Here is a 12,070-nt window from a genome sequence, read left to right as displayed (position 1 = left end):
CTTATTTTACTTAGCATTATACCCTCTAGGTCCACCGTAGGTATCAACCTTGAGGAAGTTAGTGGGCAAGAAGTGGAGAGAACAGATGAAATAGAGGACAATTTGAGTCTGCTTTTACTCCTGATTCAAGCCAAGCCCTTGCTAAGTTCCCTAGCAGTTTGGAAGCAGTTCTCCCCTTCCATCAAGAACACACCTGGAAATCCAGAGATTTTAGTCTCTGCTTTTACCACCAAGCAGTCATGGGGCCTTCAGCAAGTCATTTAAACCCTTCACATCTTAATTACCCCATCGGTATCTCTTCCATGAATACTTACAGACTAGATGGATAGATTAATTAATGAGAAATTGGATTCTTTGATTATCTCTGTGCTTTGATTTCCTTGCCTGTACAATTAGGAAGATACCTACTCATAGGACCCTGTATAAATGTTAGGAGGGAACAGATAATAGATAATGCATGTGAAAGTACTTTGAAGGAAATGGAGCACTCTACACATTTCAGCATGAAATGCAATGTATTATAGTTATTAAGGACACAAGCTCTGCAGTCAGACCAGACATGAGTTTAAAACCCAGCTCTGGTGCTTACTACATAAAGAACTTTTGGGAAGTTACTTTACCTCTCTGAGCCCCTTTTTAATGGAGATAGCTGCAATGTCTATCTCAAAGAATGAGAATTAAATGAAATAAGGCACATAAAGCCCTTGGCTCAGTGCCAGACACATAATATGTGCTCATTAACACAAGAAGAAAAAACAATACTGCAATGATACTAATTAAAGAATGGAAGAACATGGTTCTCTTTGCATTTTAATTGAAATATTCAAGCTGCAAGATGATGAACAGACTGAAAGGGACACGACTGGAGGCAGAGGAACTAGTTAGGACACATATTAGCAATTGGATCTGGGTCAGTGACTTCACTCATGCTCAACTATCCACCTGCTATTTGGCATTTGCCCTTCCTCTTACGTTCACTGCCTCAATGAATGGCCCCATTAACCCCATATGCCTCAAAGCCTGGGAATCAACCTTGAGTCTTCTCTACCCTTATAACTAATCAGTTACCAAGCAGATGTCTATTCTTTTCTCTTAATATATCCAAAATATGAAACCTTCTTTTCCTCCACACCACCATCACTAAAGGTCAAGACCTTATCATGTCTTGCGTTGATTAGTTCAACAGCCTTATGACTGCAATTCCAGTCATCTACCAGTCTGCCTTCTGCTTTTTAAACACAAATGTTATTGTTTCTAACCCATACTTGAAAACCATTCACTCTTGCCTTCATGATAAAGTCCAAACTCCTTAAGATAGCTTTTAAGCCCTGCCTGCTTTGTCCCAAACATCGCTCTCCAACTTTAGCTGCTATCATTGAAAACCTGTACTCTGTGAACCAGGCATGCCCATCATGGGTGCCATTCAACATCTGTTCCAAACTTCCTTCTAGAACCTTGTCTTTCTCTGCCTCTTCACTGTCGCACTTCTTCCTCTCTAGAACATACTGATGTTGGGAGGCATAGCAAGCCTCTCGACACTATGAGGATGAAAGTTACTAGCAAAACGTGCAGAAAAGAGAGACAAAAAGACCCTGCATCCTTGATGACATCATGTGGGCGCCACACCAGTCTTAACTCCCTCATATTTCATGCCAGCTGACCAAATTCCTTAATTATTCAAGTTGCTATTAGTTAAGTTTTCTGCTTTTAGCCAAGTGTGTATTCCTTACTGATACAAGAGTATTGGGGCGCCTGGGTGGCACAGCGGTTGAGCATCTGCCTTTGGCTCAGGGCGTGATCCCGGCGTTATGGGATTGAGCCCCACATCAGGCTCCTCCGTTGGGAGCCTGCTTCTTCCTCTCCCACCCACCCTGCTTGTGTTCCCTCTCTCTCTGGCTGTCTCTGTCTCTGTCGAATAAATAAATAAAATCTTTAAAAAAAAAAAAAAAAGAGTATTAACTGGTCATTTTTCTGTCTCATGCATTAGACGATGACCTACTTCAGAAATGGGGTGTCTTTTATCTCTACATTCTGAATACTTATTGTTCCTAATTCACAGTAGGTACTCATTATGTTGAAAGAATGAATTCAGACATGGGGAAAAATAAAATTTCCTCAGGCCTAATAATTTTTGCATAAAAGGCTTATATGTAACGTAACTGCCAAATATAGAATCAAATTAAATACAGATAGCAACAAAGATCTCTGTAATGCTGGAAAGTTCTTGTTCCTGTGAAATCACATCTCTAGCTCAAAGATGCATAGTATAGTACTATCCACTGAGACCCACTGAAGACTTTAGGTAATTATAACATTATGAAAACCACATACCCTTCCAACATCATAGAGAGTAATACAGGCTAATCATTAATACAGGCTCATCATTAATGTACAAGGAATAAAAGGAAATGTCAGGATCGAATAGAAATTCTATAATATTGACATTTTGAAAATCTTCACCACTCACTTGTTTTATTGGCTCATCAGTCCAAAAGTTTGAACTGCTTCTATCCCCAGTGGATTAGCAATGACAAAAATTCACCCATAGGCCAATTAATGGTAGAAGCAGCCAAATAATCACGATAGTTAGAGACATGAAGGTTGCTTCCATTACCAATTGCTGTGGTGTAAAAGTTACTGCTTAAAATTACAACCATTTTCTTATCTCTGATTATTCTGTGGGATGACTGGGCTCAACTGGGTGGTTTTTTGCTCCATGCGATATCAATTAAAGCTACAGTCATCCAGGTACTTGACTAGACTGGAATATCCAAGATAGCTCATTCTCATGGCTGGCAGGTGGTTTTGTCTGTCGTCTGGGAGCTCAGTTGGAGCTGTCAAACACAGCACCTTGGCTCTCCTCCATGTGTCTTGAGCTTCTCACAGCATGTTGGCTAGAGTCCAAGAATCAGAAGGCAGAAACTACCAGTCTCATAAGGTCTGCACTCAGATGTCCCAGAGCATCACTTCTGCCATATTCCATTGATCTAAGTGAATCACAAGGCCAGCCTGGATTTACAAGACAGGCAAATAACCTCTGCCTCGTGATGGGAGCTATGGCATGCACGTGCAGAGAAGGAAGGAATTGTTGATGGCTACTTCTGGAAATTAGAGACCAAATAAGTAAATTGAATAAGGCTATCTTCATAATTTCATCTTGAGGGCCTCACTGAGCATACCTGAATATGCAAATAAACCTGAATGTGAGTTTGGTAGATGTAACCTGAATGGATATTCTAATGTAGTTAAATTCTATAAAGACGTACAGGGATGGTCTGAGTCAGCCATCAATCCACTGTGATGCCAAAACTTTAGATCTAAAAAGCACTACAGTGAGTGCTTTCGCATAAATTTTCTTATCAAATTATTTGAATTACCCTGCAAGGATAGCAATAAGATAGGTTATTGTTACCCACCATTAAAACACTACTGTGCCAAGGCACATAAGTCAAGCCAGGACCTGAGCCGTACCCCCAAATATTAATAAATAGAAAAGTGTCCCACCTACTTAGCCATTTGGTTTCAATGTACATCAGCTAAGGGAGGATACCCTAAATGCAGAAATTATGCAAAGAGCATTAGCATTTAGGTTGACTCTAAAATAATTTCAGCAAATTTGGCCAACTAGAAAAGCCACCATCACTCAGCACCAGCCAAGTCACCCACTCCAGGGAGCTGAGGTGGGTGATATGAGCTCAGGCAGGATTCCTGCCTCACAGGGGAAAAGTACCAAGCCAAGACCAAGATATGTCTTAGGAACCAGTAGCCACATTATTTGAAAAATGGAAAATCTGAATTCAGAAATTTCAAGAAAAGAACCAATACACTTCCCATAATGGCTTGGTGCCCAAGGCCTGGCCTGCCTAAATGTATCAATTAACATCTCCATGTTCACAGTTCCCTTAGTTAACCTATCATTCAGGGAGGCAGCAGAGAAGAGTGGCTAAGACCATGAGACAATCTTAGTCAAGATCCTGGCTCATCACTTACCTGCTCTGAGAGTTTAAACATGTTACTTGACTTCTCTGTGCTTTTGTTTTTCCCACCACAGAATGTAGATAACATAGATGGAACAAAGTCACAGAGTTTCGTAGGAAGTAAATGAGTTAGCATACTTAGAACGGTGCTGGGCACATAATATATACCATATAAGTATTTTTTATTAGTAGTATTAAAGGTATAAGTTATAGAAACCCAATTCAAACTCAATTAAGAAAAAAAAGGAAGGAAAATACCAGCACATATAAAAAGAATACGATCAGGGGCGCCTGGGCGGCTCAGTTGTTAAGCATCTGCCTTCAGCTCAGGGCGTGATCCCGGCGTTCCAGGATCGAGCCCCACATCAGGCTCCTCCACGGGGAGCCTGCTTTTTCCTCTCCCACTCCCCCAGCTTGTGTTCCCTCTCTCGCTGGCTGTCTCTCTCACTATCAAATAAATAAATAAAATCTTTAAAAAAAAAAAAAAAGAATACCATCAGATCTGTCTTTTTCCACACATCAGCTTAGCTTCACTTATAGATGCTCCCCAGCAGAAAGATGCCCTCTGTAACTCACAGACCTGGGAAATGTTAGGGAATCTTGTCCCAAACTTCAATTACTATCCTAGAATGCTTTCTAAGTGGCTTGGCCTGGCTCCTATGGCCCACATGTGGGCTTGTGGGAGGTGGGAGTGAGAATAGGAATCAGCCCATTACATACGGCCCAGCCACGCTACACTGAATGGGAATCAAAAGGTCCTATAATGAGTAAGACGGGAAATCAAGACTGGGATGCTGGTCTGTCTCACTCCTTTTCCATGGTCTTTTCACCATATCACTCTCCACTTCACATTTTCTTTGTTGTTATCCTCATCACCATCATCATAGGGCATTTTCTTTTCTTACTTTTTTCCCCTCCGGAAAAATGTTCAACATCTATCTGGGTGGTATCTTACCAAGAGACAAGCCACCACATAAATGTCTGAGTAGAAAAGAAAGCAAAGGACTTGCACTGTACTTTGAGAAANTACTTTGAAAAAAGAAAAAAAAAAAAAAAAAAAACCTCTTACTATTCATATTCAGTCCCTTTCCTCTGAAGAGTGCCAAAGGTTTTACAGATGCTTAATGCCCCAGTGAGAGAAATAAATTGAAAGAGTTTAAGCTGCAGCCTGAACTCGCTATGGCTACTGTGAAGTAATCACTCCACACACATATGGATAAGTGCTCTACGCCAACAATGAAAACTTAAACTGCCTGAACTACTTTTTGGCCTCATTTAACTTGTCCATTTATGTGACTACAGATGCCTTTCTCCTTAGAACCATAACATTTTAGAGCAGGAATGGACTTTACAGATCATTCGGTTCAATCCCCTCATTTTGCAGATGGAAACAACTGGAACCCAGAGCGGCTTATTAGCCAGCACAAGGTCACACAGCAGGTTCAGTGCAGGTTCAGAAGTAGAACCCATGTCACTTATTTTCTCATACCATGTCTTTCCTGAAAAACCTCACTAAGTCCAAATAGCTGCCCCGTGGTCCAAAAAACTATTAATTTCTTTCTTCTCCAGTCACGTGAATCACATAAGAGCTTAGATGACTTCTGGAAACAAGAAACATTTATGATAAAATTTTGACAATCTACACTAATCACTACCACCGGGAGACGATGAAATTTGGTAAAAATGACCAGACACAGTAGTTACAGCTGTCCTTGTAAGAGGTCTACTTTTCATACTTCTCCATCCTCCAGTTGGTAGTCAGTACTTCTTGGCTGCCCTCAAACTGACACAGGCTCCCATGGGCATGCTTCTTACCCAGCCCATATTCTATGCCGAGTTGGCTTTTCCCTGTAAAAAAAAAACCTAGCTTTTCCTGTGAGCCATTATCCCAGGACCATGCATGGTTACATATGCATATTTAAATAAGCACTTCTGAGAAATAAGGCCTTAAAATTATATTTATGCTAAATCTCATTTACAAAATTGGACCTGCTTGATAAAGCTTTTGTTGTTTGTTTCGTTTGTTTGTTCGGTTGTTTTGGTTTCTGGTTGGTTGACTGTTTAATGGTCACAGATGTGGTCCAAATATTATACGTGGAAAACCTTACTTCTTAGACTGCATCAGCTACAACTGTCTGTTCCTATGGGCAATCATAAAATGATTTTGTATAAGATAATCATGTATCCAGGGCCTTCTGATCATCAGTGAGTTCACTTTCCATAAAGAGCTTCCAAATTAAGTGAAAGTTGCTTCAGAATTCTCAAGAACAAGATAGGAGGGCAAAGCAAGCCTCTTAACTTACTAGATTCATTTTCTTATCCACATTTCCTATGTGCCTTAAAGGAAATGTGTCTCTTATTAAGTTTCTGTGCCTTTAATGATTCTATCCATGTAGTAAAAGGATCCATGTCAGAGACACCACACACATGCAACTGTCCCCATCTGAGACCAGAAGAACACTGTTGATGGCTGAGGTCTTTGGGCCTCCCTCTCCCTCCTTCCATCACTGGTCACTGTTAATTCCTTGGAAACTCACTGAAAGAAATATAACCTACTCTCAAGAGAAACAGTAACTCTAGTTCCAGAGAAGCTCAATCTAGCCTCAATGTATGTAAATCTCAATTTTCAAAATTAAGTCATTGATATCACTTTTAGTATCAACCTTACTGCTCCCTATATTACAATTTTTAAAAACTTATCTCAGTTGGGGTGCCTGGGTGGCTCAGTCTGTTAAGCGTCTGACTCTTGATTTTGGCTCAGGTCATGATTTCAGGGTTGTGCTGGGGGTGGAGCTTGTTTTGGATTCTCTCTCTCCCTCTGCCCCTCCCTGCCCCTTTGCACTCTTTCTCTTTTGCTCTCTAAAAGAAAAAAATTATCTCAGTCTGTGACATACATGGAAGGAATTATCCACAAAGTCCTTTTCTCTGGTTAAGGTCAGGAGTGATAAGTGGTGTCCAAATACTCTAGTTCTGATTTTCAGTATGTTCCAGAGATGTTTGTTGCCAGTTTAAGTAGGAAAGGTGTGTGTCTTCTTCACATTGGTCCAAAATAAAGTGGGTTGGCTATCAGTTAAGTTGTGAGAAAAGAAAGAGACTGTCAAATGCCATCACAATATAATGGATGTTATCTAAAAATTAAGATAAATGCATCTGACTAATGTCTCCTTAATAACAAAGCTATTCCTATATTCTGATTTTTTTTTTGTTAAGAGGTAACTAGAAGTTTAAATTTACATTATGATTACAGCCTTTCTTTTATAAGTTGAAGCACATTACTTTGGTCCATTGAGCAAACTCATTCTTATTCATTGCTTTTTAAAGTTGACATTTAACTTCCACAGCTGTACAGTTGGCAAGAAGCAAAATAATTTTTAATATTAAAGAGAGAAGATTCTAAAACATCACAGCATTCTATGGTAGGGAACACACTGTAATTAGTATACATTAACTGAAAGAAGATATTACATATGGTATTGGTGAAGGACAGTTGCTCATTTATTTATTTCTGTGCTAATAATCAAATAAGACAAACAAGTAATTCAGCAATTCAAACTAATAAGGACTGATTTTCTAAAAGATTATGTCTTCTAATGCATTCACCAGAATAGAACTCAGAACAACTTTTGGTTCTACAGGTCTTGAAGCCCTAAATCAAATAAGCTAGGAAACAGCAACATCTCTCTTCCATTAGAATCTTCTGTTCCAGGGCACTTGGCTGGCTCAGTCAATTAAGCATCTGCTTTCAGCTCAGGTCATGATCCTAGGGTCCTGGGATTGAGGCCCCCATCGGGCTCCCTGCTCGTCGGGGAGCCTGCTTTTCTCTCTTCCTCTCCCCCTCCACTTGTTCTCTCTCTCTCTTTTTCTCTCTTGCAAAAATAAATGAAAGTACTTTTAAAAAATTTTTCTGTTCCACATCAGAAATAATCCATTTGTTCAAAAAACAATAACTGTGCAGTGGCTATAGACACTGGGGATAGAGCTGTGACAGTTTTGCCCTTTAGAGCATGAGTTTAGCAAGAAAAACAGGAATGCAAGTAATCGCAACCAAGATGAATAGTATTAGGATGAAAGAAGCACACAGCGTCATGGACACCCACAGGGGACCTACCAAGTCATGGGGGCTGGGAGTGACAGTAGGAAGGGAAGGTCCTCTGAAGGAGGTGACATTTCAGATGAGACTTGACAACTTCACAATCAAGATTAAAGGTACACACTGCATTTTGCTTCTTCAAAAAGCTCCACTAAAACCCTATTAAAGAGGCTTTAAAAAAATTAATCTACAAGAATAAGGAGAATAGGAAAAGGAACAAGAGAAACAAATTTTGGAAGCTTGAGAGAAGATGAACAAATGGTCTCTGACTTAGCAGAAAGCTGAATAAATTCTAAATCAGCAAGGGAGGATTGGGTTAGAGCTGCTTGAGAAGCTGTTAGAGCTCCAGGCCCTTCTGCCATTCCCCATTGCTGGGTAACTGCCCGTCTTCTCTTCCAGCAGGAAGCTAGAAATGTATTCTCTAGAAAGGGTAAAAGAGAAAGTCATCGATCAACATGGTTCAGTGACCATACATAATGGAAGATTAATATTGATGTCCCAGCAAAATACGCTGATCACTCCAAGAACACAGGCACCAGCCCTTCACCTGTCAGATGGTCAAGTAAGGGCGCTTCCTCTGCGGAATCTGACCAGCCCAAGAGGAAAGACTACTGACACCAGGGCTTCTGCGGGGAAAAACAAAAACAAAAAACAGACCCACCTAGATCTCTCCAGTAAAGCTCCAAGTCAGTAAGCTTCACTCTCAGGCTCTTATCATGAGCAGAAAAGCAAGGACTGATTATCAGGTATCTCAAGAAAGCTTCTAGCATGTACGACAGATACCATACACTAAAATAACAAACAGAAACAAAAAAAAAGCATTTTAGAGGAAATAGAGACTATACATGGAGAAAAAATTTAAGGAAAACAATTATTAACATCCCTAGATAGATAAAATACTAAAGTCATGAAATTAAAAAAGGATCTTACAAAAACAGATTAAAAAAAAAAAGAACTCAACAGTAGGGTTGAAGAAAGAGAGTAGATAGTAAAGCAAAAATAAAACAGAAAGACAAGAAAATTAGAGGACCAGGCCAAGCAATTCAACATCCAAATAAAGGATTTCCAAAAAGAAAGAACACAGAAACTGGAAGGTATAAATCATCAATGAAGTAAATTAAGAACACTTCCCTGAATTGATAGATAGGAGTTTCTAGACAGCACTTATCATGTACACATCAATTACTGTTTTAATTATCTAATGTATATTAACTTGCTTAATCATCACGGCGACCCCCGAACACAGATGCCTTTATAATTATCATTTTACAAATGAAGAAACTGAGGTACAAAATGGTAGGCAACTTGCCCAAGATTCCACAGCTGGTAAGTGGCAGCGCCAGGATTTGAAGGCAGGTAACATAGCCCTGGAACCCGCTACAAAATACCACCACGCAGGAGGGAGCACCACTGTAAAATTTCAGAATATGCTGCAGACAGTTCTATATGATCTTTTCAAAACAGGGGTAGCTATTTTTTCCTTAGTGCATACAGAGCCTCATCCTCGACCAAGAACCCAGGGAGAACTCCATGCAGACTCCTGTTCCCACCGCCACACACAACTTTCTTCCCTCCAATACCTTGTCCTACAAATTTGAGTCACGTCAGAAGCTCTAAATTCCTATTCCTAATTCCCATCTCAACAAGAATACTGCTCTACACTTGGGCTCACCTCCCTGCACCAAAGCTGAAAGAAGTATCCTCAGAGAGTAAGTCAGAAGAGAATGAGACACTCCCCTCTCATTTCAAGGAGCACTGAGCCACACAGCTGCTACCCAATGACTGACAACAGTTGCCCACCACATTTTGCCCTGTTCTAGAATTATGCATGGCAGGATAGTAAGTCTGAAACCAGTCCTTGTGTGCCTGAAGATATCTTTATTTGACCCCCCGTTTCAATAGTTTCAGGTTCATGATTCTTTTCCTTCAACACTTCAGTGCTATACCCTTGCAATCCAGTGTTGCTGTTGGAAGGTGAACATCAACTTGATTTTTATTATTTTCCCTATTTTTGCAACTGTTTCCTTTATTCCCCCAAATAATACAGCTTTAAATTCCTGTTCCACTTGTTGTATCAGGTCTGCTTCCTCTATAGGTTGCCTATGTCCTGTCATTCTTCATGATACTTTTATTCTTTAGATGTGTCATGATATTTTTTAACTGGGACTTCATCAGTATCATTCCTGAGACCACCGGTTACCTCTGCTTTGATGACTACAAAGGTGGCGCATTGAAAAGACAGGGTCAGCGGTGTCTTTGCTGTGAGGGAGGGAGATAGAGTTAAGTGCCTCTACTGCAGGTCTCTGGGCTCAACTGCACTTGTTTTCCTTGGCATTTCTTTCTCCTTTAGATGCACTGCTTAGTTCCTCTGTATCCAAGACTGCTTTCTTGAACTAGAGTTGGGAGAAACAACTCTGGGCCCTACTGGCCATCTGTGCCTGGCATTACAGATTTCAACATTGAGATCAGAGTTTCAGGGAGGTAGACTGTTGGTATCAAATCATCTATTAGGTAGGGCCCTGGTGTCTCGTTTTCTGTGCTGGACTGAAAACAGCATGCAAAGTCAATGAAGAAAAATCTAACTTGGAGTATGTAACTCCATGTTTTCAAACACAATAGACAAGATTCATTCAACTCCTGTCTAAGCCTGGCCAACTGAGATCACAGCTCCCACCCTGGACTGGCCCAAGACTCCATCTAGAGACTTCAACTTTTGTCTTCTCTCTTCTTCCCCCTTCCTGTCTCCCAGCCCTCTCCTCCACTAACCCATCATTTTCTTTAGAGTTTCTCAAAGTTTTGATACAGTTTTCAAGTCTGCCTCTGGATTCATTCTGCCTTTCCATGTCTTTGCTGGAATTTCCAGATTTCAGGGCAGGGAAGGGAGCCAGTGGAATGTTTTCAGCTCATCACTTTCATGGAAGCCAGAAGTCCACCATTCTCAGGGATCATTCTGGGGAAACTCCCTGTGGATCTTTCAGCCCACTTGGATATGCTACAGCCGGCTGTGGGAGACATAGGCCAGGCCAGCCTCATAGGAGGGATCAGTGTTAGGATCTGCACTGTTAGAGCACCTGTAACAAGTGACTGTGAAATGGGGTGGGGCATTATCATTTAGGACACTTCCCACCCTAACCCCAGGCAGACTGCAAAGTAGCTTAGTTCTAATGCCAGACATTTCTCAAACGAAGCAAAACATCAAGACATGTATCCATATCTACATAATACACAACCCAATACTTAGAATTTTATCATGCTTGTAAGTACCCATATTTCCATATCACTTGTCTATATATCAGTACAGAAATTATGAAAGTTTGTCTTATTTAGAAAGATGAATGGAAGACAAATTTCTTTTCTATAGTAACAAGTCATGCTGCCCCCAAATAAATATATTTCTTTAATCAGTAAAAAATAGCAGTGTCCTGCTCTATAGTCAACTCTCATTATTCATAGTAATGTTCTATAAAGTCACCACAAACACTGAATTAGCAAATACTGAACCATTGCTCTTAGGGGAAACACGGGGGTAGGTTCCGGAGAGCCTCTGCTCACAACATTTTCATCAAACAACCAGTATGTAACCTGGTTTTATGTGTGTCTCTGTTTAAAGAGACTTTAATATATATTGTTATTCATTAACAATGAACATGGCCAACAGCATTATAACTCATGCCTGAAGTAAGCTTATCTAACACATCTATTTTCTCCATAAGTCTCATCACAGTCTTGTGCTTGTGACATTAGACAGCACTTTAACATTATACTTGCAAGCCATTTCAGACAGCAAAATCACCAACAAAAAGCACACAAAAAATGCAAAAATCATGGCATAAGTAGACCGTGAGAAGGACACTTGGCGCACAGTATGAGCGCTGAAATGAGAAGGCAGAGCTGTGCTTTGTCCCACCTCAGCCAGAAATGTGCACATCGGGTGGCTCAAGCTTTTCACCACCCTATGCATATCCATGAATGACTCACCCTGAGTACTGATTTTGGTGTTACA

General features: G+C 40.4%; 1 protein-coding gene across 7 annotated transcripts in view; it reads right to left on the bottom strand.

Moving 5' to 3' along the window:
- C17H9orf135 (chromosome 17 C9orf135 homolog) overlaps positions 1-12,070 on the bottom strand; it is a 194,825-nt gene that overhangs the window by 109,414 nt on the left and 73,341 nt on the right. The window contains exons 7-8 of one of the 7 annotated variants that reach the window (XM_034646838.1): positions 8,729-8,856; positions 7,852-8,488 (exon numbers count right to left, since the gene is read on the bottom strand). The exons of 5 other annotated variants lie outside the window; for them this stretch is intronic. In XM_034646838.1, coding sequence (XP_034502729.1) covers positions 8,250-8,488; positions 8,729-8,856 — 367 coding nt within the window. In that variant the 3' untranslated portion in view covers positions 7,852-8,249. Of the gene's footprint in view, positions 1-7,851; positions 8,489-8,728; positions 8,857-12,070 lie in introns of those variants that run through there. One more of the 7 variants, XM_034646839.1, reaches the window with a different exon arrangement.

The sequence above is a fragment of the Ailuropoda melanoleuca genome, chromosome 17 (genome assembly GCF_002007445.2).
Source record: "Ailuropoda melanoleuca isolate Jingjing chromosome 17, ASM200744v2, whole genome shotgun sequence".
Classification (NCBI taxonomy): domain Eukaryota; kingdom Metazoa; phylum Chordata; class Mammalia; order Carnivora; family Ursidae; genus Ailuropoda; species Ailuropoda melanoleuca.
This window is presented reverse-complemented; position numbering and strand designations above follow the sequence as displayed.